Source organism: Kogia breviceps, chromosome 4, assembly GCF_026419965.1.
Source record: "Kogia breviceps isolate mKogBre1 chromosome 4, mKogBre1 haplotype 1, whole genome shotgun sequence".
Classification (NCBI taxonomy): Eukaryota; Metazoa; Chordata; class Mammalia; order Artiodactyla; family Physeteridae; genus Kogia; species Kogia breviceps.
Window position 1 is genome coordinate 35,574,640 of NC_081313.1, and position 27,491 is coordinate 35,602,130.

A 27,491-nucleotide genomic window follows, 5' to 3' on the forward strand; every position below is an offset into this window, starting at 1 on the left:
AGAGATTGTCATTTTCACCGTTAGAACATTAGTTTTTAATTGAAAGCCTGCAACACAGCAGGAATACATTAAACATTTGTTTCAGAGCTGACTGAACCGGTGTTATGTGAGGGTAGGTATTGTGTTCATTTTCACCCAAAGGAATGCTGAGTGTTTTACTGGCTAAGAATTTTATGAATTTAAATATTTTTTTTTCCCATGGAGAATAGAGAAAGGGTATGTATGAAGATTCAGTAGTTCCACATGGAAAAAATAAAGAGAAATAACAACCAAAGGTGTTACTAGCAGGGGAGAAAAGGACATTATTATCCCAAGGTTAAACTTAACTCTGACAAGTTGGAGGTCGTTTCCCCAGAAACTGAGGATCCCTATTACTAGGACAAGGAGATGAAGATTATAGAAAGAGCAGGAAGGGAGTCTTGGAAAGCACCTGGCTTATTCCTGATTGGCTTAAAAGAAGACGAATGACTTGTTCAAAGACACCAGGGCTAGAATCAAAGGGTAAGCAGAATAATGGCCCCCAAAATCTCTACATCCTAATCTCTGGAACCTGTGAAATGTTACCTTACACAGCAAAAGAGGCTTTGCAAATGTGATTAAGAACCTTGAGATGAGGAGTTTATCCTGTATTAGTCAGATGGACCCAATCTAATCACATGGGCCCTTAGAGCGGAGAATCTTCCCTAGCTGTGGTCAGAGGGAGACGTGACTATGGATGGAGGATCAGAAAGATGCAATGTGAAAAGGAGCTGACCTGCCATTGCCGGCTTTGAAGAATGGAATAAAGGCACCACGAGCCAAGGAGTGCAGGTGGCAACTAGAAGATGAAAGAGGCAAGGAGGCTGATCCTCCCCTAGAGCCTCCAGGTGGAAGGCATCCCTGCTGATGTCTTGATTTTAGCCCAGTGAGAACTGTGTGGGATTTCTGACATACACAACAGTAAGATAATACATTTGTTTCAAACCACTGAGTTACAGTCATTTGTTACAGCATCAAGAGAAGAGTAATGTAGGCTACACACATCGTAAGCAGGCCAAATAGGCAGGCTTCCCATCTTTTGTCCATAATTTCTTCTCACTCTTCTGTAGTATTCTTACCCTTTAGAGATGTTGTGGGGGTTATCTTATCCTATCTCACTTGGGTTGATATGTTGAGGTGGGAACAGAGGGCTTGCGGAGTGATTTGCTCTGGGCCTCACACCCTAGAAATGGCAGATCCCTTTCCAGAAAGATTGGCCTGGGGCTCGTGCAACCTTTTGAGAGTCCACGTTGACCAAAGGCAGCCTTGTGCCAATCAGTTTAGAATCTAGAGAAAAGACACAGTCTTTGCTGGCCGTGGAACAGGCCTAACAACTGAGAGACTATTGTTATTGACTCTGGGCAGACAGCCACGGAGCTCCAGGAAGAGGGAAGTATGGTATTTACACATGGCTTTCCAAGAGCAGGGCCTCTGCCGCATACATTGTGGTCCTGATAGGATCTCTTATGAAACTTTAAAAAGCTCCAATTACTCCCTGCAATTGCATGAAATAGCTCAGGTAGCGAGGTATGACCACTGTCATTTAGATATGCCACCCCTGTATGCCGTCTGTTATGTAACCACTATACCACATTTTTACACTTTATTTAACATCACCCAGACATTTATGGAAAATTTTCTCTGACTTCCACTTTATGTGCATGGTATCAATATTGCTAATCTGAGAACCTGGACAATGCTTAAATTAAGTCAAATGAATACTGAATGAGTAAGGATGTGTGAATTCAGATGGGTGCTTTCTTTGTGAGCTCACACAGGTATTTGAGGAATATTAGAGTGTTAGAGCCCTAATCTGACATTCCCTTCCTGTGCAGGCAATCATGGGGCTGATGGAATTGGAAGGCTGCCCAAACCTTGAAGCAGCGTTAATTAGTGCTGCTGGGTATATAAGCCAAATAACTCCTTGCAAGATCAGTCAAAAGGGTAATATGCTTCAGAAACCCTTTGATTATTATCATGATCCCTGGGAAGTAAAGAAATGCCAAGGGACGTATGTGGCAATGCTTTGGATTTATGCAAAGTGCAAAGTAACTGTGGAGATTGATTATTAACAAGAGTTTCTCAGGTCAGTGGAATGCTGTGAGCTTCCTGGCTTGTGGCCGGATCTAACATGGGCAGATATTCTGAGGCTTGGCTTGCCTAGTACAATATTTGGGAAAAAATTGTTTGGTAGCGAGCAAAGTATTATTAAGTACCCAGTCGAAGTTAGATAGTATGAATTGTAGTAGGCCAAGTCAGCATGGATCCATAACTACTTTAAAGACATGTGATTTAAAGGAGAACTGGGGAAAGCAGGCTATGGATTATTCTGGGTTGGCTAATTGGATAGCACACAAGGAAGTCTGGGGTATTCGGGTATTGACATAGTAACTTACGCACTGCATATGTGGAGCCAGGACAGAATTAAATGTACCCAGCAGTGGGCTGGTGGACCTTCTGACAAAGGAAGGTTAAGAAAAATTAAACATATCAGTAAGGCAAAGAGTTGGCTCAATGAAGAGAAGGGAGGGGAGAAAAATGAAGTTAAACAGGATGGGTCTAGAGCAGTGGCTCTTAAAGGATGGTTCCTGAACAGCAGCATCAAAATCAATTGGGAACTTGTTGGAAATGTAAATTCTCAGGACATACCAAGTCAAAATTCTGGGGTGGGCCTCAAGCAATCCCTGTTTTAACAAGCCGTATAGGTGATTCTGATGTATGTCAGTTTGAGAACTACTGGTTTAGAACAAGGAAACAAAGTTGGAGCTCTCCTAGATGAGCAGTGTCACCTAAAAAGGAGGTACAGAGGCCTACTGTGCTGGTGGATGGCTGATATGATGTGGTGATGAGAGTTAGTGGTATAGAAGAAGAGGGGATACTGAAGTCCAGATTTCAGGTGAGTCATCTGATGACTGAGGATAAAAATCAAGGGTTAGAATAAAAGGAAAAAAGTGATCCAGTTGCTCATATCATCAAAGAAGGTGAAACTGAGTCTTAGAGGGTAGTATGTGAGGGTGAGGAGGAATTGGAATGAATAATGAGATACCAAAGGAAGAAGACAGAATTGTGATGGATAAATGGTTTAGCTGTGACAGTGGTGAGCAAGTACCAGAATAGCCCCTATTCCTCTCCCCTTCAGTTGGGAAAAATGGGAAAAACCAAGTAATTATTCCACCAGCCAAAAGAGAAAGGAGCCAAGAAGTATGTGTCTGATTGGGAGAAAGAGGGTGGTTGCCTGGGAGAAGAGAGGTCTAAGTTAAAGAAAGGAGGTGAGGATAAATGGGAGTTTTAACCCATACAGAACTGGGGTTCTTAGCCCACCACTAAAAGAAAATAGGCTTGGGATGAGTAGAAAATAGTTCAGTGGTGGAAGTTCTCCTGAGTAGCCAGCATAATGAACGTGGCTCAAGAAAACAGTAGATTGGGAGGGCAGATCGGTGAAACAGCCAAGAGAGAACACTAAGTGAAAGGAGGACATCTGGAGAATGGAGAAAACACACACGTGCAAAGAAGATACAATCCAACTTTCAACAAAAGTTGTATTGAAGCAAACTCTTTCTCTAAGAAAAGGGACAAAATGGCGGCATGGGAAGTTAGTTACTATATCTCTAGAGGTTACAACTACAGCTTTCAGAGACCACTTAGAGGACAAGGAACATTTCTGATGAGTTAGGAACAAATATAAAGATAAACCCACACTTAAAATTTGCAGTTATTGTTTAAGCAAGGACTCATGGTCAAAGTGAGTTCCCATTCTATTAAAGTTAGGACAACCCCCAAAATGTCAATGTGACATTCTAAAATAAGGTCTTATATTTTTATGATATTCATTTGTTTAATACAGAGAAAGAAAAAAAGGGAGAGTTTTGTGATTTAGTCAGAAAGAGTTACACAACATATATGCTTTATTTCCAGAGATTTCTAAAATCATATGCTTTTTAAAAATCTCTACCTTAATCAAATTTACCCCACTATATAATGTTTACTATTAAACCAACTAAAGTGACAATAATTGCTCTCGAAAGACAATAGCACATTGTAAGAGCTAATAAATTATAAAATATAACAGATTGCAACCAATTGGTTAACAACAAAAAGTAAAGAGCCTGACCCTTTATAACAATTTATAGAACTCTGTTTAACTTAATAAGAAAAATCTGCTTTGGATAAGGCACTGTTTCATCACTTCTCAGAGATTAAGGCACACAGTCACCAGCATTACAAACACAAATGTGTAAGAAAATCTGAAGACAGCAGCTGGTACAAATGCTACAAAATAACAGGTGCCTTTGGGGCACTGATTGTTATATCAAAGTATATTAAACTGTGCAAATGTAAAATTTATAGCAACTCAATTTTCCTTCTCTAATAAAGGTTAATCATTTTTAACAGAAGATCAACCTGAAAGAACAAAGGAAAGAGCCAATTTCCTAAAACTACTTTTTTGAAAAAAAATTGTTTTGTCTCTTAGTATCAGGCAAATTTTTAAAAAATGATTTAACTGGTATAATATTTTAGAATAGTATGTAAACAAATTGATAGCAACTAAAACAATTTTAATGGCACATTCAAGAGTTTACATTTGAAATGACATTATTGGTTAGGTCCTTTTTTGTGAACTTTATGTTTATGAGTCAAGTATCAATATTTTGTTAATGTTAATTTTAAACAAATATTTTGTTAAATTTAGTTATGTTTTTCAAAACAGTTAAAACTCCAACACATGAGATTAGAGGGCAAAGATAATGAAAAAAATACTACTTTGGTAGAATGTTACTACAGTCAACATATTATAATAATTATTTCCTAAAGTTATTTCTGAAACAATAACCTAGGTCTAATGTTACTGTCTTTTAAGAATATTATAACATAAGCACACAAAAGCAGTTTCTGCCAGTTATCACAACTCACTAAAGCACTTGGCAAATTAAACTTCAGTCAGGATCAAAATATATGAAATAAAGAAATGTTAGCATTCATTATACATCTTACAATTAATATAAGTGCCTAACATGTTTTTAAAATTCACTTTAATGTTGGCTGTCATTATCTCAACCATTGGTTCTTTAAGACTGCCATATGGTTATCTCAGACATCAATATGAGTTCCATGTTTTGAAGACATCACTTGGCTGGTCCCTGTGAAATACATAACAAATGAACAGATGTGAGGTAAAGATGATGTGATTATTACATAAAGCCAAAATGGCAAAGGAGAAGTTTCTCCAAATGGGCATATCCACAAGCCATGGCGAATTCCATCTCGAACATGGTGTGAGGTCCAGGATATAAATAACATCCAGGGAAGAAAGCACCATGAATCTTTGACCTTGAAAAGGTGCATCGTAAACTTCAGTGTCAGAACCACAGCGGGTATCACAGTAGAACAGTGAAGGAAAGGTCTTCGTGGAAGAGTAGTAGCAGCCTGCACAGGGAAAGCGGTAGCTAGTATCATTTCCTTCTTGGCAAACAAAATTTTATAGCTGCTTCCTAATATTGTAACCATCTGTTTTCCTGCAGGCTATTGGAAATGCAAAGGAAACATTTGCTACACCACCTCCTCCAAAAACACTTTGCACTAAAAATGAAATCATGATCTCAGGAACATGTGATTAATTTTTAAAAGCTTCCTATTATTTACTTAGAAAAGTCACAATACAAACAATTTATATCCTAAATGTATTATGGTTAGTGTAAATTTGTAGTTTTAAAGAATTGTCTGGGACTTCTAAGAGCATTGAAAAAGTCTCACAACTGAATAAGATATTCTTCAATTAAACGTTTTAAAATTGAAGTATAATTGATTTATGTTACATTAGTTTCAGGTGTACAACATATTTTTATTGATTATACTCCATTTAATGTTATTATAAAATACTGGTTATATTCCCTGTGCTGTATGTTACATCCTTGCATCTTAATTATTTTATACCTAATAGTCTGTACCTCTTAATCTCCTTCCCCTATCTTGTCCCTCCCCCCACCCTATTCTTCAATTAATAAATGCATAAAAGGTGAGGGTTTTTTAAAAATTTATTTTTGGCTGCATTGGGTCTGTTGTTGTGCACAGGCTTTCTGCAGTTGTGGTGAGCAGGGGCTCCTCTTCGTTGTGGTGCGCAGGCTTCTCATTGTGGTGGCTTCTCTTGTTGCGGAGCATGGGCTCTAGGCGCGCAGACTTAGCTGCTCCTTGGCATGTGGGACCTTCCCAGACCAGGGATCGAACCCGTGTCCCCTGCATTGGCAGGTGGATTCTTAACCACTGTGCCACCAAGGAATTCTCCAAAGGTGAGTATTTTTGTTGTAACCATTTATATTAGCCTTGAATACTTTCAGAATTTATTTATAACAACATTTAGAGGCAGTATATTATTTTAAACAAGTATTTTAAAGTTGAGTTAAATAAACCAATAGCATTTCTAAACCACTGTAAAAATGTAATCAATATCTAAACAAATGAAAATTTCAGGCTTAACACCTGAATGATCCATGAGTAAGGTTTCATTCTCACACATTCTAAAGGCTAATTTCCAACTAGATAATTTCCAATAAAAATAAAGCTGAAGATAGAGAAGATCGCCTTATTTGGAATCTCCCCACACATCTTCAAAAACACTACAGAACAACAACAAATAAAACTATACCAAGCCCCACTTAGCATAGCCAGAAGTCAGAGAATGCCCAAACTTCAATTACTCTAAAGTATTAAACACCAAGTCAGTGAGTGCTCTCTCACACTCCCCCCTCAAGCCAGAAAAAAATGCATTGAAGAAAGATGAGGGGAAATCTAAGATTGATCTAAAGATACCACTAGAAAGAGAAAGTTCAACCCAAGTGTGGGGTCCTGGTACATAAGAGCACTAACTACACAGAAAGGACTTAAAAGTGGGCATGATTCACGGCTCTGAAAAGCATTCGTTTTCCAGGAGAAGATGGTACAAAGGAAGAGAGAAGTAGCCTTTGGAGACTGGGGTGGTAAAGGGAAAAAAGAAGTAGTAAAGGCAAAAAGTCAGGTTCCTATTTCTTAAAAAATAGAGGACACAACCTTCCCACCACATTAAAAAAAATCATCCATTAAAGAGACTGTACCTTGCAACACTGTCAAATCAGACCAACCTTAAAGTGGGTATCTTGTAAAGCCACTCCTTAAACCAGTGTTCTTTAATTCCCACCTACCCGCTGATCATCAAAGAGTTTATTTATTCTACATTCCTAATTCCCTCTCCCTACTCCTCCACATTTTTAGTTGTTTTATTTTTACTTTGTCAGAACACATAACCATTTCTGTATTATGCCATTTTAGCCTCCACCTTTGTTTTTAAGTTATATACCCACAATATATCATGCTCCTCAATAGCAGCGTGGGATGGGGGGAGGGATGGGCTACAGTAATCAGTACTTGGAGGAGAGCAATAGCCTTATGTTGAGATGATTAGCAGTTGTGCTCTGGATGTGTGGAGGGATATTGACTATTCACACTTCCATTTGTGAAGTCTATTTATATTAATAGTTGCTAAGGAAGAAACAAGAAGTTTCTGTTGCTTGCCTAATTTCTAAAATATTCATGGAAATGTTTCATTCATAGATAAATAATAAAACAAAGACATATGATAAAATTATACAAGAAAAAATAGATATCTTAAAAATAGAAATAGCTACCCTCCACCAGTCCCTCCCATCAAGAAGCTTGCACGAGCCTCTTAGATAGCATCATCCACCAGAGGGCAGACAGCAGAAGCAAGGAGAACTACAATTCTGCAGCCTGTGGAAGGAAAGCCACATTCACAGAAAGATAGACAAAATGAAAAGGCAGACAACCTTGTATCAGATGAAGGAACAAGATGAAACAGCAGGAAAACAACTAAATGATGTGGAGATAGGCAACCTCCCAGAAAAAGAATTCAGAATAATGACACTGAAGATGATCCAGGACCTCGGAAAAAGAATGGAGGCAAAGATTGAGAGGATGCAAGAAATGTTTAACAAAGACTAGAAGAATTAAAGAACAAACAGAGATGAACAATACAATAACTGAAGTGAAAGATACACTAGAAGGAATCAATAGCAGCATAACCGAGGCAGAAGAATGGATAAGTGACCTGGAAGACAGAATGGTAGAATTCATTGCTGTGGAACAGAATAAAGAAAATAAGAATGAAAAGAGGGCTTCTCTGGTGGCGCAGCGGTTGAGAGTCTGCCTGCCGATGCAGGAGACACGGGTTCGTGCCCCGGTCTGGGAAGATCCCACATGCTGCGGAGCGGCTGGGCCCGTGAACCATGGCAGCTGAGCCTGCACGTCCAGAGCCTGTGCTCTGCAACGGGAGAGGCCACAACAGTGAGAGGCCCATGTACCGCAAAAAAAAAAAAAAAAAAAAAAAAAAAAGAAGAATGAAAAGAAATGAAGACAGCCTAAGAGACCTCTGGGACAACATTAAATGCAACAACATTCACATTATAGGGGTCCCAGAAGGAGAAGAGAGACAGAAAGGACCCAAGAAAATATTTGAAGAGAATATTGTCGAAAACTTCCCTAACATGGGAAAGGAAATAGCCACCCAAGTCCAGGAAGCACAGAGAGTCCCAGGCAATATAAACCCAAGGAGAAACATGCTGAGACACATAGTAATCAAATTGACAAAAATTAAAGAAAAATTATTAAAAGCAACAAGGGAAAAATGACAAATAACATACAAGGGAACTCCCATAAGGTTAACAGCTGATTTTTCAGCAGAAACTCTACAAGCCAGAAGGGAGTGGCACAATATATAAAAGTGATGGAAGGGAAGAACCTACAGCCAAGATTACTCTAACTGGCAAGGATCTCATTCAGATTTGACAGAGAAATCAAAAGCTTTAAAGACAAGCAAAAGCTAAGAGAATTCAGCACCACCAAACCAGCTCTACAACAAATGCTAAAGAAACTTCTCTAAGTGGGAAACACAAGATAAGAAAAGAACCTAAAAAACAAACCCATGACAACTAAGAAGATGGTAATAGGAACATACATATCTATAATTACCTTAAACGTAAATGGATTAAATGCTGCAACCAAAAGACAGAGGCTCGCTGAATGGATACAAAAACAAGACTGATATATATGCTGTCTACAAAAGACCCACTTCACCTAGGGACACATACAAACTGAAAGTGAGGGAATGGAAAAAGATATTCCATGCAAATAGAAATCAAAAGAAAGCTGGAGTAGCAATACTCATATCAGATAAAATAGACTTTAAAATAAAGGATGTTACAAGAGACAAGGAAGTACACTACATAATGATCAAGGGATCAATCCAAGAAGAAGATATAACAATTATAAATATATATGCACCCAACATAGGAGCACCTCAATACATAAGGCAACTGCTAACAGCTATAAGAGGAAATCAAGAGTAACACAATAATAGTGGGAGACTTCAAAATCTCACTTACACCAATGGACAGAAAATTAATACAGAAACACAAGCTTTAAATGACACAATAGACCAGATAGATTTAATTGATATTTATAGGACATTCCATCCAAAAACAGCAGATTACACTTTCTTCTCAAGTGCACACGGAATATTCTCCAGAATTGATCACATCTTGGGTCACAAATCAAGCCTCAGTATATTTAAGAAAATTGAAATCATATCAAGCATCTTTCCGACCACAACACTATGAGATTGGAAATAAATTACAAAAACATAAAAAACACAAACATATGGAGGCTAAACAATACGTTACTAAATAACCAAGAGATCACTGAAGAAATCAAAGAGGAAATCAAAAAATACCTAGAGACAAATGACAGTGAAAACACGATGATCCAAAACCTATGGGGTGCAGCAAAAGCAGTTCTAAGAGGTAAGTTTATAGCAATACAACCCTACCTCAAGAAACAAGAAAAATATCAGCTAAACAATCTAACCTTACACCTAAAGGAACTAGAAAGAAGAACAAACAAAACCCAAAGTTAGTAGAAGGAAAGAAATCATAAAGATCAGAGGAGAAATAAATGAAATAGGGCTTCCCTGGTGGCACAGTGGTCAAGAATCCGCCTGCCAATGCAGGGGACACAGATTCGAGCCCTGGCCCGGGAAGATCCCACATTCCATGGAGCAACTAAGCCCACATGCCACAACTACTGAGCCTGAGCTCTAGAGCCCACAAGCCACAACTACTGAGCCCACGTGCCAAAACTACTGAATCCTGTGGCCTAGAGCCTGTGCTCTGCAACAAGAGAAGCCACAACAATGAGAAGCCCACACACTGCAACAAAGAGTAGCCCCCACTCACCACAACTAGAGAAAGCCCGCACAGCAATGAAGACCCAACACAGCCATAAATGAATGAATGAATAAATATATAAATAAAAGAAATGTAATAGAAACAAATAAAACAATACCAAAGATAAATAAAACTAAAAGCTGGTTCTTTGAGAAGATAAATAAAATTGATAAACCTTTAGCCAGACTCATCAAGAAAAAGAGGGAGAGGACTCAAATAAATAATATTAGAAATGAAAAAGGAGAAGTTACAACAGACACTGCAGAAATACAAAGCAGCATAAGAGACTACTACAAGCAACTCTATGCCAATAAAACCTGGAAGAAATGGACAAATCCTTAGAAAGGTAAAAGCTTCTAAGACTGAACCAGGAAGAAATAGAAAATATGAACAGATCAATCACAGGTAATGAAATAGAAAATATGAACAGATCAATCACAGGTAATGAAATTGAAATCATGATTAAAAATCTTCCAACAAACGACAGTCCAGGACCAGATGGCTTCACAGGTGAATTCTATCAAACATTTAGAGAAGTGCTAACACCCATCCTTCTCAAACCTTCAAAAAAATTGCAGAGAAAGGAACACTCCCAAACTCATTCTATGAGGCCACCATCACCCTGATACCAAAACCAGACAAAGATACTACAAAAAAAGAAAATTACGGACCAATATCACTGATGAATATAGATGCAAAAATCCTCAACAGAATACTAGCAAACAGAATCCAACAACACATTAAAAGGATCATACACCATGATCAAGTAGCGTTTATCCCAGGAATGCAAGGATTCTTCAATATATGCAAATCAATCAATGTGATACACCATATTAACAAACTGAAGGATAAAAACCATATGATCATCTCAACAGATGCAGAAAAAGCTTTTGACAAAATTCAACACCGATTTATGATAAAAACCCTCCAGAAAGTGGGCATAGAGGGAACCTACCTCAACATAATAAAGGCCATATACGACAAACCCACAGCAAACTTCATTCTCAATGGCAAAAAGCTGAAAGCATTTCCTCTAAGATCAGGAACAAGACAAGGATGTCCACTCTTGCCACTATTATTCAACATAGTTTTGGAAGTCCTAGCCATGGCAATCAGAGAAGAAAAAGAAAATACAAATTGGAAAAGAAGTAAAACTGTCACTGTTTCCAGATGACATGATACTACACATAAAGAATCCTAAAGATGCCACCAGAAAACTACTAGAGCTAATCAATGAATCTGGTAAAGTTGCAGGATACAAAGTTAATGCACAGAAATCTCTTGCATTCCTATACACTAACAACGAAGGATCAGAAACAGAAATTAAGGAAACACTCCCATTCACCATTGCAACAAAAAGAATAAAATACCTAGGAATAAACCTACCTAGGGAGACAAAAGACCTGTACTCAGAAAACTATAAGACACTGATGAAAGAAATCAAAGATGACACAAACAGATGGAGAGATATACCATGTTCTTGGACTGGAAGAATCAATATTGTGAAAATGACTATACTACCCAAAGCAATCTACAGATCCAATGCAATCCCTATCAAGTTACCAATGGCATATTTTACAGAACTAGAACAAAAAAATCTTAAAATTTGTATGGAGACACAAAAGATCCTGAATAGCCAAAGCAGTATTGAGGGAAAAAAACAGAGCTGGAGGAATCAGACTCTCTGACTTCAGACTATACTACAAAGCTACAGTAATCAAGACAATATGGTACTGGCACAAAAACAGCAATATAGATCAGTGGAACTAGATAGAAAGCCCAGAGATAAACCCATGCACCTATGGTCAACTAATCTATGACAAAGGAGGCAAGGATATACAATGGAGAAAAGAAAGTCTCTTCAATAAGTGGTGCTGGGAAAACTGGACAGCTACATGTAATAGAATGAAATTAGAACATTCCCTAACACCACACACAAAAATAAACTCAAAATGGATTAGAGACCTAAATGTAAGACTGGACACGATGAAACTCTTAGAGGAAAACATAGAAAGAACACTCTTTTACATAAATCACAGCATGATCTTTTTTGATCCACCTCCTAGAGTAATGGAAATAAAAACAAAAATAAACAAATGGGACCTAATGAAACTTAAAAGCTTTTGCACAGCAAAGGAAACTACAAACAAGGGAAAAGGACAACGCTCAGAATGGGAGAAAATATTTGCAAATGAATCAACAGACAAAGGATTAATCTCCAAAATATATAAACAGCTCATGCAGCTCAATATTTAAAAAAAAAAAACAATCAAAAAATGGGCAGAAGACCTAAATAGACATTTCTCCAAAGAAGACACACAGATGGCCAAGAAGCACATGAACAGCTGCTCAACATCACTAATTATTAGAGAAATGCAAATCAAAACTACAATGAGGGGCTTCCCTGGTGGTGAAGTGGTTGAGAATCCGCCTGCTGATGCAGGGGACATGGGTTTGTGCCCCGGTCTGGGAAGATCCCACATGCCGCAGAGCGGCTGGGCCTGTGAGCCACGGCCACTGAGCCTGTGTGTCCGGAGCCTGTGCTTCACAACGGGAGAGGCCACAACAGTGACTGGCCTGCGTACCACAAAAAAAAAAAAAAAAAAAAAAAAAAAAAAAAAAAAAAAACCTACAATGAGGTATCACTTCACACCGATGAGAATGGCCATCATCAGAAAATCTACAAACAATAAATGCTGGAGAGGCTGTGGAGAAAAGGGAACCCTCTTGCACTGTTGGTGGAAATGTAAATTGATACAGCCACTATGGAGAACAGTATGGAGGTTCCTTTAAAAACTAAAAATAGAACTACCATAGGACCCAGCAATCCCACTACTGGGCATAAACCCTGAGAAAACCATAATTCAAAAAGTCATGTACCACAATGTTCATTGCAGCCTATTTACAATAGCCAGGACATGGAAGCAACCTAAGTGTCAATCGACAGATGAATGGATAAAGAAGATGTGGTGTATATATACAATGGACTATTACTCAAACATAAAAAGAAATGAAATTCAGTTATTTGTAGTGGGGTGGATGGACCTAGAGTTTGTCATACAGAGTGAAGTAAGTCAGAAAGAGAAAAATACTGTATGCTAACACATATATTTTGAATCTAAAAAAAAAAGTTCTGAAGAACCCTGGGGGCAGGACAGGAATAAAGATGCAGACATAGAGAGTGGACTTAAGGACACAGGGACAGGGAATGGTAAGCTGGGACGAAGTGAGAGAGTTGCATTGACATATATACACTATGAAATGTAAAATAGATAGCTAGTGGGAAGCAGCTGCATAGCACAGGGAGATCAGCACGGTGCTTTGTGATCACCTAGAGGGGTGGGATAGGGAGGGTTGGAGGGAGACGCAAGAGGGAGGGGATATGGGGATATGGGTATACATATAGCCGATTCACTTTTTAATACAACAAAAACTAACACAACATTGTAAAGCAATTATACTCCAATAAAGGTGTTAGAAAATATAAGGATCAATACATGCACTATGCTATACTTTATGTACAGTATCTCATTTAATCCTAGAAATAGCCCTATGAGTTAGGGATTATTTTATAGAGGAGGAAACTGGGACTTAGAGAGACTAAGTAACTTTCCCACAGTGTGCAGTTATCAAGTGGCAGAGTTGGAATCTAATACTGGATTTGCCTGACTTTATGGCTTATATTCTTAACACTACTGCTTATCAATGAATCAAGGAATAAATACAGTATACAGCCTAAATGTTTTTTAAGAATTTCAAAAGAAATACTTAAATTCTAGATGAATGCATTTATAAATTACACTTTTTCTTTGTTTCTAATTGAAGTACAGTTGATTTACAATATTGTGTTAGCTTCAGGTATACAGGAAAGTGATTCAGTTATACACATATATTTATTCATTTTCAGATTATTTTCCATTATATGTTATTATAAGATATTGAATATAGTTCCCTGTGCTATACAGTAGGTCTTTGTTGTCTATCTATTCAATATTTTCTATATAGTAGTGTGTATCTGTTAATCCCAAACTCCTAATTTATCCCTTCCTCCCCCACCTTTCCCCTTTGATAACCATAAGTTGGTTTTCTATGACTGTGAGTCTATTTCTGTTTTGTAAATAAGATCATATCATTTTTTTAAGATTCCACATATAAGTGATGTCATATATTTGCCTTTCTCTGTCTGACTTCACTTGTTATGATAATCTCTAGATCCATCCATACTGCTGCAAATGACATATTCCATTGTGTGTGTGTGTGTGTGTGTATACACACACACACACACACACACATACATACACCACATCTTCTTTACCTATTCTTCTGTTGATGGACATTTAGGTTGCTTCCATGTCTGGGCTATTGTAAATACTGCTACTATGAACATTGAGGTGCATATATCTTTTCAAATTAGAGTTTTCATCTTTTCTGGATATATGCCCAGGAGTGGGATTGCAGGATCATGTGGTAGATCTATTTTTAGTTTTTAATGGAATCTTCATACTGTTCTCCATAGTGGCTACACAATTTACACTCTCACCAACAGTGTATGAGGGTTCCCTTTTCTCCACATCATCACCAACATTTGTTATTCGTAACCTTTTTCATGATATTAATTCTAACAGGTGTGAGGTGATATCTCACTGTGGTTTTGATTTGCATTTCCCTGATGGTTAGCAATGTTGATCATCTTTTCGTGTGCCTATTGGCCATCTGCATTTCCTCATTGAAAAAGTGTCTATTCAGTTCTTCTGCTCATTTTTTGATTGGGTTGTTTGTTTTTTTGATATTGAGCTATATGAGCTATTTGTACATTTTGGAAATTAATCCCTTGTAAGTTGCATTGTTTGCAAATATTTTCTTATTCCATAGGTTGTTTTTTCATTTTGTTTACAATTTCCTTTGCTGTATGAAAGTTTTTAAGTTTAATTAGGTCCAATTTGTTTATCTTTGCTTTTATTTCCACTACTCTAGGAGACAGATCCAAAAAAATACTGGTGTGATTTAATGTCAAAGAGTGTTCTGCCTATGTTTTCCTCTAGGAGTTTTATAGTATTTGGTCTTATGTTTAGGTCTTTAATCCATTTTGGGTTTATTTTTGTATATGGTGTTAGAAAATGTTCTAATTTCATTCTTTCACATGTAGCTGTCAAGTTTTCCCAGCACCACTTACTGAAAAGACTGCCTTTTCTCCATTGTATATTCTTGCCTCCTTTGTGGTAGATTAATTGACCATAAGTGCATGGGTTTATTTCTGGGCTTGCTATCCTGTTCCATTGATCTATGTGTCTGTTTTTGTGTCAGTACCATACTGTTTTGATTACTGTAGTTTGTAGTATAGGCTGAAGTCATGGAGTCTGATGCCTCCACCTCTGTTCTTCTTTCTCAAAACTGTCTTGGCTAATCGGGGTCTTTTGTATTTCCAGACAAATTTTAAAATTATTTGTTCTAGTTATGTGAAAAATGCCATTGGTATTTTATGGGGATTGCATTGAATCTGTAGATTGCCTTGGACAGTATGGTCATTTTAACATTATTGATTTTGTAATCCAAGAACATGGCATATCTTTCCATCTGTGTCATCTTCAGTTTATTTCATCAGGGTCTCATAATTTTCTGAGTACAGGTCTTTTGCCTTTTTAGATAGGTTTATTCCTAGGTATTTTATTCTTTTTGATGTGATCGTAAATGGAATTGTTTCTTTTATTCCTCTTTTTTATATTTCATTGTTAGTGTATAGAAATGCAACATATTTCTGTATATTAATTTTGTATCCTGCAACTTTACTGAATTCATTGACGAGCTTTAGTACTTTTCTGGTGGCATGTTTAGGAATTTCTATGTATAGTACCATGTTATCTGCACACACTGACAGTTTTACTTCTTTCCAATTTGGATTCCTTTTATTTCCTTTTCTTCTCTGATTGCTGTGGTTAGGATTTCCAAAACTATGTTGAATAAAAGTAGCAAGAGTGGACATCCTTGTCTTATTCCTGACCTTAAAGGAAATGCTTTCAGCTTTTCAGAGTTGACTATGATGTTAGCTGCGGGTTTGTCATATATGGCCTTTATTATGTTGAGGTATGTTCCCTCTATGCCCACTTCGTGGAGAATTTTTTAATAATATATATAGAATTTTATCAATAGCTTATTCTGCACCTATTGAGATGATCATATGGTTTTTATTTTTCAGTTTGTTAATGTGGTGTATCACACTGATTAATTTGTGGATATTGAAAAATCATTGCATCCCTAGGATAAATCCACTTGATCATGGTGTATGGTCCTTCTAATGCATTGTTGGAGTCAGTTTGCTAGTATTTTGTTGAGGATTTTTGCATCTATGTTCATCAGTGATAGTGGCCTGTAATTTTCTTTTTTTGTGGTATATTTGTCTGGTTTTGGTATCAGGGTGATGGTGGCCTCATAGAATGGGTTTGGAAGTATTCTTTCCTCTGCAATTTTTTGGAACAGTTTCAGAAGGATAGGTGTTAACTTTTCTCTATTTGTTTGGTAGAATTAACCTGTGAAGCCAACTAATCCTGGACTTTTGTTTGTTGGGAGTTTTGGTTTTTTAAAATTAATTAATTAATTTAGGCTGCGCCGGGTCATAGTTGCGGCACACGGGATCTTCGCTGCAGCATACGGGATCTTTAGTTGCAGCATGTGGGATCTTTTAGTTGCAGCATGCAGGCTCGGGCTTCTTAGTTGTGGCATGTGGCCTTCTTAGTTGAGGCATGTGGACTCTTAGTTGTGGCATGCAGACTTAGTTGCAGCATGCGAACTTTTATTTGCGGCATGCATGCGGGATATCTAGTTCCCCAACTACGAACCCGGGCCCCCGGCATTGGGAGCATGGAGACTTACCCACTGGACCACCAGGGAAGTCCCTTGTTGGAAGTTTTAAAATTACTGATTAAATTTCAGGACTGGTAATTGGTCTGTTCATATTTTCTATTTCTTCCTGGTTCAGTCTTGGGAGACTGTACCTTTCCAAGAATTTGTCCATCTCTTAGAGGTTGTCCATTTTATTTGCATATAGTTCCTCATAGTAGTCTGTTATGATCCTTTGTATTTCCGTGGTGTCGGTTGTAACTTCTCATTTTTCCTTTCTAATTTGATTGATTTGGGCCCTCTCTCTTTTTTTCTTGATGAGTCTGGCTAAAGGTTTATCAATTTTGTTTACCTTTTCAAAGAACCAGCTTTTAGTTTCATTGATCATTTCTATTGTTTTCTTCATGTCTATTTCATTGATTTCTGCTCTGATCTTTATGATTTCTTTCCTTCTACTAACTTTGGGTTTTGTTTTTTCTTCTTTCTCTAGTTCCTTTAGGTGTAGAGTTAGGTTATTTATTTGAGATTTTTCTTGTTTCTGAAGGTAAGCTTATATCGCTATAAACATCCCTCTTAGAACTGCTTTTACTGCATCCCATAAGTTTTGGCTCATCATGTTTTTGTTATCATTTGTTTCTAGGTATTTTTTTATTTCCTCTGATTTCTTCAGTGATTCATTTGTTGTTTAGTAGCATACTGTTTAGCCTCCACATGTTTGTGTTTCTTGCAGTTTTTTTCCGTGTAGTTGATTTCTAGTCTCACAGTGTTTTGGTTGGAAAAGATGCTTGATATGACTTCAGTTTTCTTAAATTTACCGAGGCTTGTTTTGTGGCCTAGCATGTGATCTGTCCTGGAAAATGTTCCAACTTGAAAAGAATGTGTATTCTGCTGCTTTCGGATTGAATGCTCTCTATATATCAATTAAGTTCATTTGGTCTAACGTGTTATTTAAGGCTGTGTTTCCTTATTGATTTCTGTCTGGATGATTTGTCCATTGATGTAAGTGGGGTGTTAAAGTCCCCTACTATTATTGTGTTATTGTTGATTTCTCCTTTTGTAGCTGTTAATATTTGCCTTATATATTGAGGTGCTTCTAAGTTGGGTGCATATATTTATAATTGTTATATCTTCTTCTTGGATTCATCCCTTGATCATTGTGTAGTGTCCTTCTTCATCTCTGGTAACAGTCTTTATTTTAACATCTATTTTGTTTGATATAAGTATTGCTATTTTGGTTTTCTTTTGATTTCTATTTGCATGGAATACTCTTTTCTATACTCTTGCTTTCAGTCTGTATGTGTCTCTGGATCTGAAGTGAGTCACTTGTAGGCAGAATATATACAGGTCTTATTTTCGTATCCATTCAGGCACCCTATGTCTTTTGCTTGGAGCATTTAGTCCATTTACATTTAAGGTAATTATCTATATGTATGTTCTTATTCTCATTTTGTTAATTGTTTTGGATTTGTTTTTGTATGTGTTTTCCCCCCTTCTTTTGTTCTCTTGTGATTTGATGACTATCTTTGGTGTTAATGTTTGGATTCCTTTTTCTTTTTGTTTGTATATCTATTAGAGATTTTTGGTTTGCAATTACCATGAGGTTTTTGTAACAGAGTGTCTCTCTCTTTCTCTCTCTCTCTCTCTCTCTCTCTATATATATATATATATACATATATATATGTATGTATGTATGTATGTGATTGTTTTAAGTTGTTGATCTCTTAATTTCAAATGCATTTTAGATACCCTGCATCTGTACTCTCCTGCCCTCACGATTATGGTTTTTGATTTTTTTTTTTTTTTTGGCAATACGCAGGCCTCTAACTGTTGTGGCCTCTCCCGCTGTGGAGCACAGGCTCCAGACACGCAGGCTCAGCAGCCATGGCTCACGGGCCTAGCCACTCCACGGCACGTGGGATCTTCCTGGACCAGGGCATGAACCCGTGTCTCCTGCATCGGCAGGCAGACTCTCAACCACTGCGCCACCAGGGAAGCCCTTGATGTCATATTTTACATCTAATTGTTCTGTGTATCTCTTAACCACTTATTGTGGATACAGATGACTTTTATTACTTTTGTCTTTTAACCTCCCTACTAGCTTTGTGTTTGGATGATTTCTTACCTTTACTGTAGGTTTGCCTTTAACATGAGTTTTTCCTTTCATAATTTTCTTGTTGCTAGTTGCAGACTTTTCTTTTTGGCCTAGAGAATTTCCTTTAACATTTATTGTAAAACTGGGTTGGTGGTGCTAAATTCTTTTAGCTTTTGCTTGTCTATAAAGCTTTTGCTTTCTCCCTGAAATCTGAACAAGAGCCTTGCTGGGTGGAGTGTTCTTGGTTGTAGGTTTTCCCCCTTCATCACTTTAAATATATCCTGCCACTCCCTTCTGGCCTGCAGAGTTTCTGCTGAAAAATCAGCTGATAGCCTCATGGGAGTTCCCGTGTATGTTATTTGTTGCTTTTCCCTTGCTACTTTTAATATTCTCTCTTTATCTTTAATTTTTGTCATTTTGATTACAGTGTGTCTTGGTGTCTTTCTCTTTGGGTTAATCCTGCATGGGACTCTACAATTCCTGGACTTGTGTAACGATTTCTTTTCCCCACGTTAGGGAAGTTTTCAGCTGTTATCTCTTCAATATTTTCTCAGGGCCTTTGTCTCTCTCTTCCCCTTCTGGGACCACTACAATGTAAACATTAGTGCATTTGATGTTGTCCCAGAGGTCTCTTAAACTGTCCTTATTTCTTTTCATTCTTTTTTTCTGTTCAGCAGCAGTGATTTCCAGTACTCTGTCTTTCAGCTCACTGATCCATTCTTCTGTATCATTAAGTCTACTATTGATCCCTTCTAGTGCATTTTTCATTTGTTATTGTATTCTTCATTTCTGTTTGGTTTTTCTTTATATTTTCTAACTCTTTGTTAAAAACTTCTAACTTTTCACTCTGTGCATCCATTCTCCTCCTGAGTTCTTTGATCATCTTTACAATCATTACTCTGAACTTTCTCAGGTAGATAGCCTACTCAACTTCACTTAATTCTTTTGGGTTTTTATCTTGTTCCTTCGTCTGAAACATATTCCTCTGCTGCTTCATTCTGTCATAGGTTGCTATTTCTATTCTTGTGTATGTGGTAGGTTAGTTACATTTCTCAACTTTGGAGAAGTAGCCTTTTGTAGGAGACATCCTATGCATACTTAGCAGTGCACTCCCCTCTCATCACCCAAGCTATATGGTCTAGAGGTCCCCCTAAGAGGGCTGTGTGGGTCCTTCTTTTGTGTTGGGCTGACTATGTGGGTGGCCTGGTAGGCTTGGTTGGCTCTTAGTCCAGTTGGTTGCCAGGCCCTGTTTTGTGTGGATGCTGTTGGCTGCTGTTTAGTGGGGCCTGGTTATGAGGCAGCTGGTTGCAGAATTCTATGGGGCCCCATGGCTAGTGTTGGCTTCCTGCTGAGCGGGGTCAGGGTCCCAAAGACTCTGGGGCTATTGCCTACCCACTGGCAGGTGAAGCTAGATCCTGAGGTTAGTGCTGGAGTACTGGCAGGCAGAGCTCATTCCTGGTCTGACTGCAGGGCCCAGGGATCCCAAAGCTCGTTTCATATCATTGGTTGGTGGGGGGGTGGGGGGCAGTTCCTGACACAGTTGGATATAGTGTGTGGAGTGTCCCAAAGATTGTGTTGGCATGCTAGTGGGCAGGGCCAGGGCCCGGGCCCAGCTTGTCTCAGGGTCAGGTCTGGCTTGCTGTTGGCAGGCTTGGTCTGCAGGCTGAAGGACTGTATTTTTCTGCTACTGGTGTCTGCCCCCTGGTGGGTGAGGCTAGTCTAGAGACTAGTATAGGCTTCCTGGTGGGAAGGGCTGGTGCCTGCCCACTGGTGGTTAGGGTCTTGGCTCTCTGGTGGGAAGGGCCATGTCTAGGGGTGTGTCTGGGTCAGAAATCTTTAGGCAGACTTTGCTAATGGGTGGGGCTATTCCCCACCCAGTTAGTTGTTTGGCCTGAGGCATCATTGGCGCCTACAGGCTGTTGGGTGGGGCCAGGTTTTGGCACTAATGAGCTAAGATGGCAGCCCCCAGCAGCAGTATTTACATATTTGAATATTTCCCAATATCTCTGCCACCAATGTCTATGTCTCCAGGTTGAGCCATAGCTGCCCTGTCTCTCCAGGAGACTCTCCAACACCAGCAAGTAGGTCTGGCCCAGGCTTCTATCAAATTAATGTTTTTGCTCTGGGTCCCAGTGCACATGGGATTTTGTGTGCACCCTTTAAGTGTGAAGTCTCCCTCCCCCAGTCTTGTAAGGCTCCTGCAATTAAACCCTGCTGGCGTCAAAGCCAAATGCTCTGGGGGCTTGTCTTCCCGGTGCCAGACCTCCAGGCTGAGAAGACTGCCGTGGGGTTCAGAACTCTTACTCCTGTGGGAGAACCTCTGCAGTATAACTATTCTCCAGTTTGTGGGTCACCCACCCAGGGGGTATGGGATTTGATTGTATCAGGAGTCTGCCTCTCCTGCCCATCTCATTGTGGTTCCTTCTGTATGTCTTTAGCTGTAGAAGATCTTTTCTGGTAAGTTCCAGTCTTTTTCGCTGATGGTTGTTCTGCAGATAGTTGTGATTTTGGTGTGCTCGTGAGAGGTGAGTTCAGGGTCTTTCTACTCCACCATCTTGGCAGCTCTCCTAAATCACACTTTTTACCAACTATTTGCCAGGGAGTGTCACTTAACATACTCATTTAATCCTCACAACAACCCTATGAGGGAAGTAACGTTACAATCCACATTTTAGAGATGACAAAATTGAGACTTAAGGAAGAAAAGTGCTCTGCTGAGACCATATACTAGGATTTAAACTCTGGTCTTCTGATTCCAATCTTAAACATCAATGTTATGCTGCCTTCACTTATAGCAAAAAAAAAAGTTAAAATTTGTCTTTAATCAGGAATTACTGATTCCTTACTGATTAAATTTCTAAATAAGTGAGACAACCTCTGAGAAGTACCTGGTACGGGACTTGACACATACTAGGAAGAACAAAAGATCATTTCTTATTCATTCAACACGTTTACTGAACACCTACTAGGTGAGCCAGACAACGTTCTAGCCAGTGGTGAACAAAGCTAAGTCCTTGCTCTACAGGTCTTTATTTCTTTCCTGAAGTGTTTATAGATCATAACTACACAAACAGTAGGTAAATCTGTTGACACTTAGAAAATATTATCTGAACTGCCATTTTAGGCTTAGTGCATTTTCAATACTAATAGGTCACTGTATAAGCTATACCCCTAAAGCCTCAATGAAATTCCTCAATTTCTCCACCAGGGACTGTGTCCTGATCAGCCTGCTGAAATGCACACCTTGGCCTCAAGAGGGACTTGAGGAATGAATGAATCCATTACAGTCATTCCCCAGGCCTAGGAATCATCTTAAAGCTATTCAGCTGTTATGGAGCACATAGGAGCTTAATATTAACTGTTAAACATGAAGAATAGGGGAAAATTTTAAGTGTGTCCTAAAGAAAGAACCCTGATACAAAAAGGACTAGGATGGCCTTGAGAATGACCCCCATTACTTTAAAGCAGTTAGCTAATCTTTCCTTCAAGACTTGGGTAATGGATAAACAACAATATCCTACTATATAGCACAGGGAACTCTATTCAATATCCTATGATAAACCATAATGGAAAAATATATTAGAAAAAAGAATGTACATATAACTGAACCACTTTGCTGTACAGCAGAAATTAATACAACATTGTAAATTAACTATACTTCAATTAAAAAAAAAAAAAAAGACTTGGCTAAACACATCCTCTGTAAAGCCAGAATGGAACTCCTTAGGTACAATTAGTGAGCCCTTGCTCTGGGTGCATCACGGCACTTTGTGATGCCATATAATGTGGTCAGCAACATGTCTGTGCCCTCAGGGAAGTAGTCGGTGCTCAAAAAAGTTGAAAGAATGGGCTTTCCTGTTTTAAAATAAGGCTAATCCTCTCTAGCTCTAAGTAGAATGATGCTGTGAAGATAAATAAAATGATGTTAAAAAAAATGAAAGACCAGAAAAATTAAACATATAGGTTTCTTACCTTTAAAGATAGAGATCCAGCTAGAAAAAAGTGGTCTATATCAATAACAGAGGCTAAAAATCCAGCTAAAACGATTTCTCCAATGTCAGTCTTCTTCTTGATTCCAATGACTATTGCCCATGACCACATGCCAATCATGCAATGTACTGAATTATCTGAGAGTGCACGAAGCCAGTCATTTTGTTGAATTATGGAAAACTGAAGAAGTCTGTCAGCTACTAGGCAGAAAATGCCCAGACCAAGGCTGGAAATAAGAGATTCGGTGCTACAAGACTGGAGTAAAACATGGGTCTTCTCAGTCTCGGATGCCATCACAAATGGTATGTCAGTATATGCTAAAAGCCATCAGGAAACAAACAGCTTATTCTTGTTTACATTCCCAGTCACCCTAAAATAGAAAGCAGAGAAAATGAAGATTATGGGCTGCCATATAATATATAAACAAAACAATATCGAGAATAATTTTACAACTATAAAACCAAGTTGTAAAAACTGGTATTTCTTTTTTTCTTTAACTGTTATCAGTAATTTCATTTTATTTTTTCCAGCTTTATTGAGATATAACTGGTACATAGCACTGTGTAAGTTTATCTTACACAACATGATGATTTGATAGACATGTATTGTGAAATGATCACCACAATAAGGTTAGTTAACACATTCATGACTTTACATGGTTACCTTTGTGTGAGTGTGATGAGAACATTTACAATATACTCTCTTAGCAACTTTCAAGTATTAAAACAAATGGTATTTCTTACATTTATATATAAAATGCCATGTGGCCCAAAGAGAACAGCTTAGCTTTGTAGGAACAACAGTTTAGATGGTAGCATGTATCAAGGGAAATTTAAGAAAGCCCACTGACTAATCTACTACTTTGAGGTCATCAAATAGTTCTTTCTTTCATCAATGTGTACTGCATATTAGTGGGGATCCATTGCATCTGTGTACCCAGCAACTGCTTTCCATACCTTTTCTGATAACAGCATCCACTTCCTTTGGGAAAACTGCTCATCAAAATACCCAAACTCTGGAGCTGACCAATTAAAATTCCCTGTGTCCCTTATTAATAGTAGTGATTAACAAGCAATTACTAATTAGTAATAATTTTATAGTAGTGATTAGCAGTGATTACTCTGCTTATGAAGGTGACCCCAGCTGGGCCAATCAGACTCCTTTCCAGAATTTTTCCTAGTGGAGCTGATGGGGAAAGTTTTTTCTTCTTACAGACCATGGACTCCACTACATGGAATAGCCTAGGAAAAAAGAATCATAAGGACATCAAGTCCTCAGGTCCAATTTCTAAGGTTCTCAGAGCTGCCCTGGTTCCTGCAGCTCACCTTTCACCTTCCATGAGCTACCTCAGGATTTTCCCAATAAGTCCCCTTTTCCTTTCTGTTACCTCTAACCAAAGAACCTTAACTGACATAAAAAGGCAATCATAATTCTGAGTGCCTGCCTGGCATAGATTTATTGAAATCACTTATCTAGTTAAAGTTATCAACATTGTGTGATACCTGAAGTTTCTGTATTGTTTTGTTTTAGTTCTGAGACTTAAAGAATAACTAAATGATTTATTGAGAATGATTCAACCTCCATTATGTAATAAAAACTATACATAGCTCATTGTATATATCCTAAAATTTAAAGGGAAATGCAAAAGACCTAGAATAGGAAAACACCTTTAAAAAAGAACTAAGTTGAAGGACTTACACCATCTGATTACAAGTCTTATTATAAAGCTACAGTAATGAAGAATGTGGTATCGTTATGAAGATGGGCAAATATATCAATGCAACAGAATAGAGAGTGGGATCACAAACAGATCCACACATAGTGGTCAACTGATTATTTGACGAACATGCAAAGGGAAGTCAATGGAGAAAAGATATTCCTTTCAACAAATGGTGCTGGAACAATTGGATAGCCATATGCAAAAATAATGAACCTCAATCCATACCTTCCTCCCTATACAAAAATTAACTCAAAATGGATCACAGACCTAAAAGTAAAACAAAACTGTAAAACTTCTGGAAGAAAACACAGGAGAATATTTTTGTCCTTGGGTTATACAAAGAGTTCTTAGTGTCAGTATCAAAAGCTCCATCTGTTTTAAAAGTTGATATACTGAACTTCATCAAAGTTAAGAACTTCTGCTCTTTGAAAGACAATGTTAAGACAATGAAAAGACAAGACACAGACTGGGAGAAAATATTTGCATATCTCATATTTGATAAAGGATTTGTACACAGAACAAAGAATTCTCAAAACATGATAACAGAAAAGCCGACTGATAAAAAGTTGGGTGAAAGATCTGAAAAGGTACTTTACAAAGATGATATACAGGTGGTCAAGAAGCACATGAAATATGTTCAACATCATTCATTATTAGGGAAATGGAAACTAAAACCACAATGAGATTCCAAACATAACTATTAGAACTGCTAAAATTTAAGACTGACCATTCCAAATGTTGACAAGATGTGGAGCAACCAGAACTCTCATACCTGCTGGTGGAAATGTAAAATGATACAACTTTCCAGTTTCTGAAAAAATTGAACATACTCCTACCATATGACTCAGTCATTCCATTCCTAGGTATTTACCTATGAGAAATGAGAGCAAACATCTGCACAAAGACATGCACATCAATCAATGCTCATAGCAGCTTTCTTTACATTAGCTCCAAACTGGAAACAACCCAACTGGATAAACAAAATGTGGAAAAAAAGAAAACGTGAACCATACAAAAACATGAATGAACCTTAAAATAACACTAAACCAGACCAAAAAAAAAAAAAAAAGATTACAGTTAAAACCCATAGAACTGTATAACAGAAAGAATGAACCCTAATGTAAACTATGGACTTTAGTCAATAATAATGTATCAATATTGGTTCATTAATTGTAACAAATGTGCCACACTCATGCAAAAAGTTAATAGGGAGAAATGTGTGCAAAGGTAGAAGGAATATATGGGAACACTCTCTACTCTGCTCCATTTTCCTGTAAACCTAAAACTGCTATATATATATATATATAAAATTAAGTCTATTTTTAAAAAGTAAATAATTGAAGCAAGTATATGAAAATGTTATAATTGTTAAATTTAGATAATGGATATACTTTAGTTCATTATACTCCTTTTTTTTTTTTTTTTTTTTTTTTTTTTTTTTTTTTTTTTTTTTTTTTGTGGTACGCGGGCCTCTCACTGTTGTGGCCTCTCCTGTTGCGGAGCACAGGCTCCGGACGCGCAGGCTCAGCGGCCATGGCTCACAGGCCTAGCCGCTCTGCGGCATGTGGGATCTTCCCGGACCGGGGCACGAACCCGTGTCCCCTGCATCGGCAGACAGACTCTCAACCACTGCGCCACCAGGGAAGCCCCCATTATACTCCTTTTATGTTTGAAATTTTCATTTAGAAATATTTTTTTAAAAGAGTACATAGTATGTTTCCATTTATATACAATTCTAGAAAATACAAACTAATCTAAGTGACAGAAAGCAGATCAGTGGTTGCATGGAAACCGGAGGGGCAAGAAGGATTAAAAAGGAGTATAAGGAAACTGGAGGGACAGATACGTTCATTATCTTGATTGTGGTTTAACAGTTTCAGGGTTTAGAGTCTCATAACCACATCAAAACATATCAAATCGCATACTTTAAATATGTACAGTTTATTACATGCCAATTATACTCCAATAAGGATGTTAAAAAGTTAGGGAAAATATTTTATTGTCGGTAACAGTAGCAGCCTTTCATGTAAAAGGAGCAATCTGAAAACAAGAAAGAGATTATGGGGATAAAAAACCTGATGGCCCAAATAAAAGAGTAAATAGAAGCAATGCATAGTAAAATGAATGCTTCAAAAAACACAATTAGTGAGTAAAAATACTTTCAAAGAATTTTCCCAAAGCTTGAGGGAGAAAAAAAGGACAAAGAGTTGGGTATTGAAAGAAAAAACAAATTCAAAAAGTAAAAAGAAAATCCTTAAGAGTTTCCACGTCCAAAAAAAACATCATCATCAACAACAATGGTTATCTGCAAAAGAAAGAGAATGTGATTAACACCAACACCAAATATTGTGGGACAACAATTACAGAGCTCTGGGAGAACAGGACTATGACAATAGGGTTCTAAACAACTAAATTATGGCCCCTATGTGACAACTGCAAATTTTAAGATTTTTGCCTTAGAAATTATAACACTTTTATATATGATTTCTGGGGAAAAAATAAGGAGCAGCACTTCTAAATTTCTAGGGGAAGAAGAGAGGAATACAGAAAACTTGCTCAATATAGCAAA

The 27,491-nt window shown here is 37.8% G+C and overlaps 1 protein-coding gene and 1 long non-coding RNA gene across 3 annotated transcripts in view; one reads left to right on the plus strand and one right to left on the minus strand.

Annotated features, from left to right (window-relative positions):
• The window catches only part of LOC131754868 (uncharacterized), a 97,163-nt gene that overhangs the window by 22,374 nt on the left and 47,298 nt on the right, over positions 1–27,491 (plus strand). The gene's annotated exons all lie outside the window — the stretch shown is intronic.
• Positions 5,030–27,491, minus strand: part of TMEM267 (transmembrane protein 267) — a 30,514-nt gene continuing 8,052 nt past the window's right edge. The window contains exons 4-6 of the mRNA XM_067030959.1: positions 25,794–25,892; positions 23,185–23,572; positions 5,030–5,442 (exon numbers count right to left, since the gene is read on the minus strand). Coding sequence (XP_066887060.1) covers positions 5,107–5,442; positions 23,185–23,496 — 648 coding nt within the window. The 5' untranslated portion in view covers positions 23,497–23,572; positions 25,794–25,892 and the 3' untranslated portion in view covers positions 5,030–5,106. The remainder of the gene's footprint in view (positions 5,443–23,184; positions 23,573–25,793; positions 25,893–27,491) is intronic.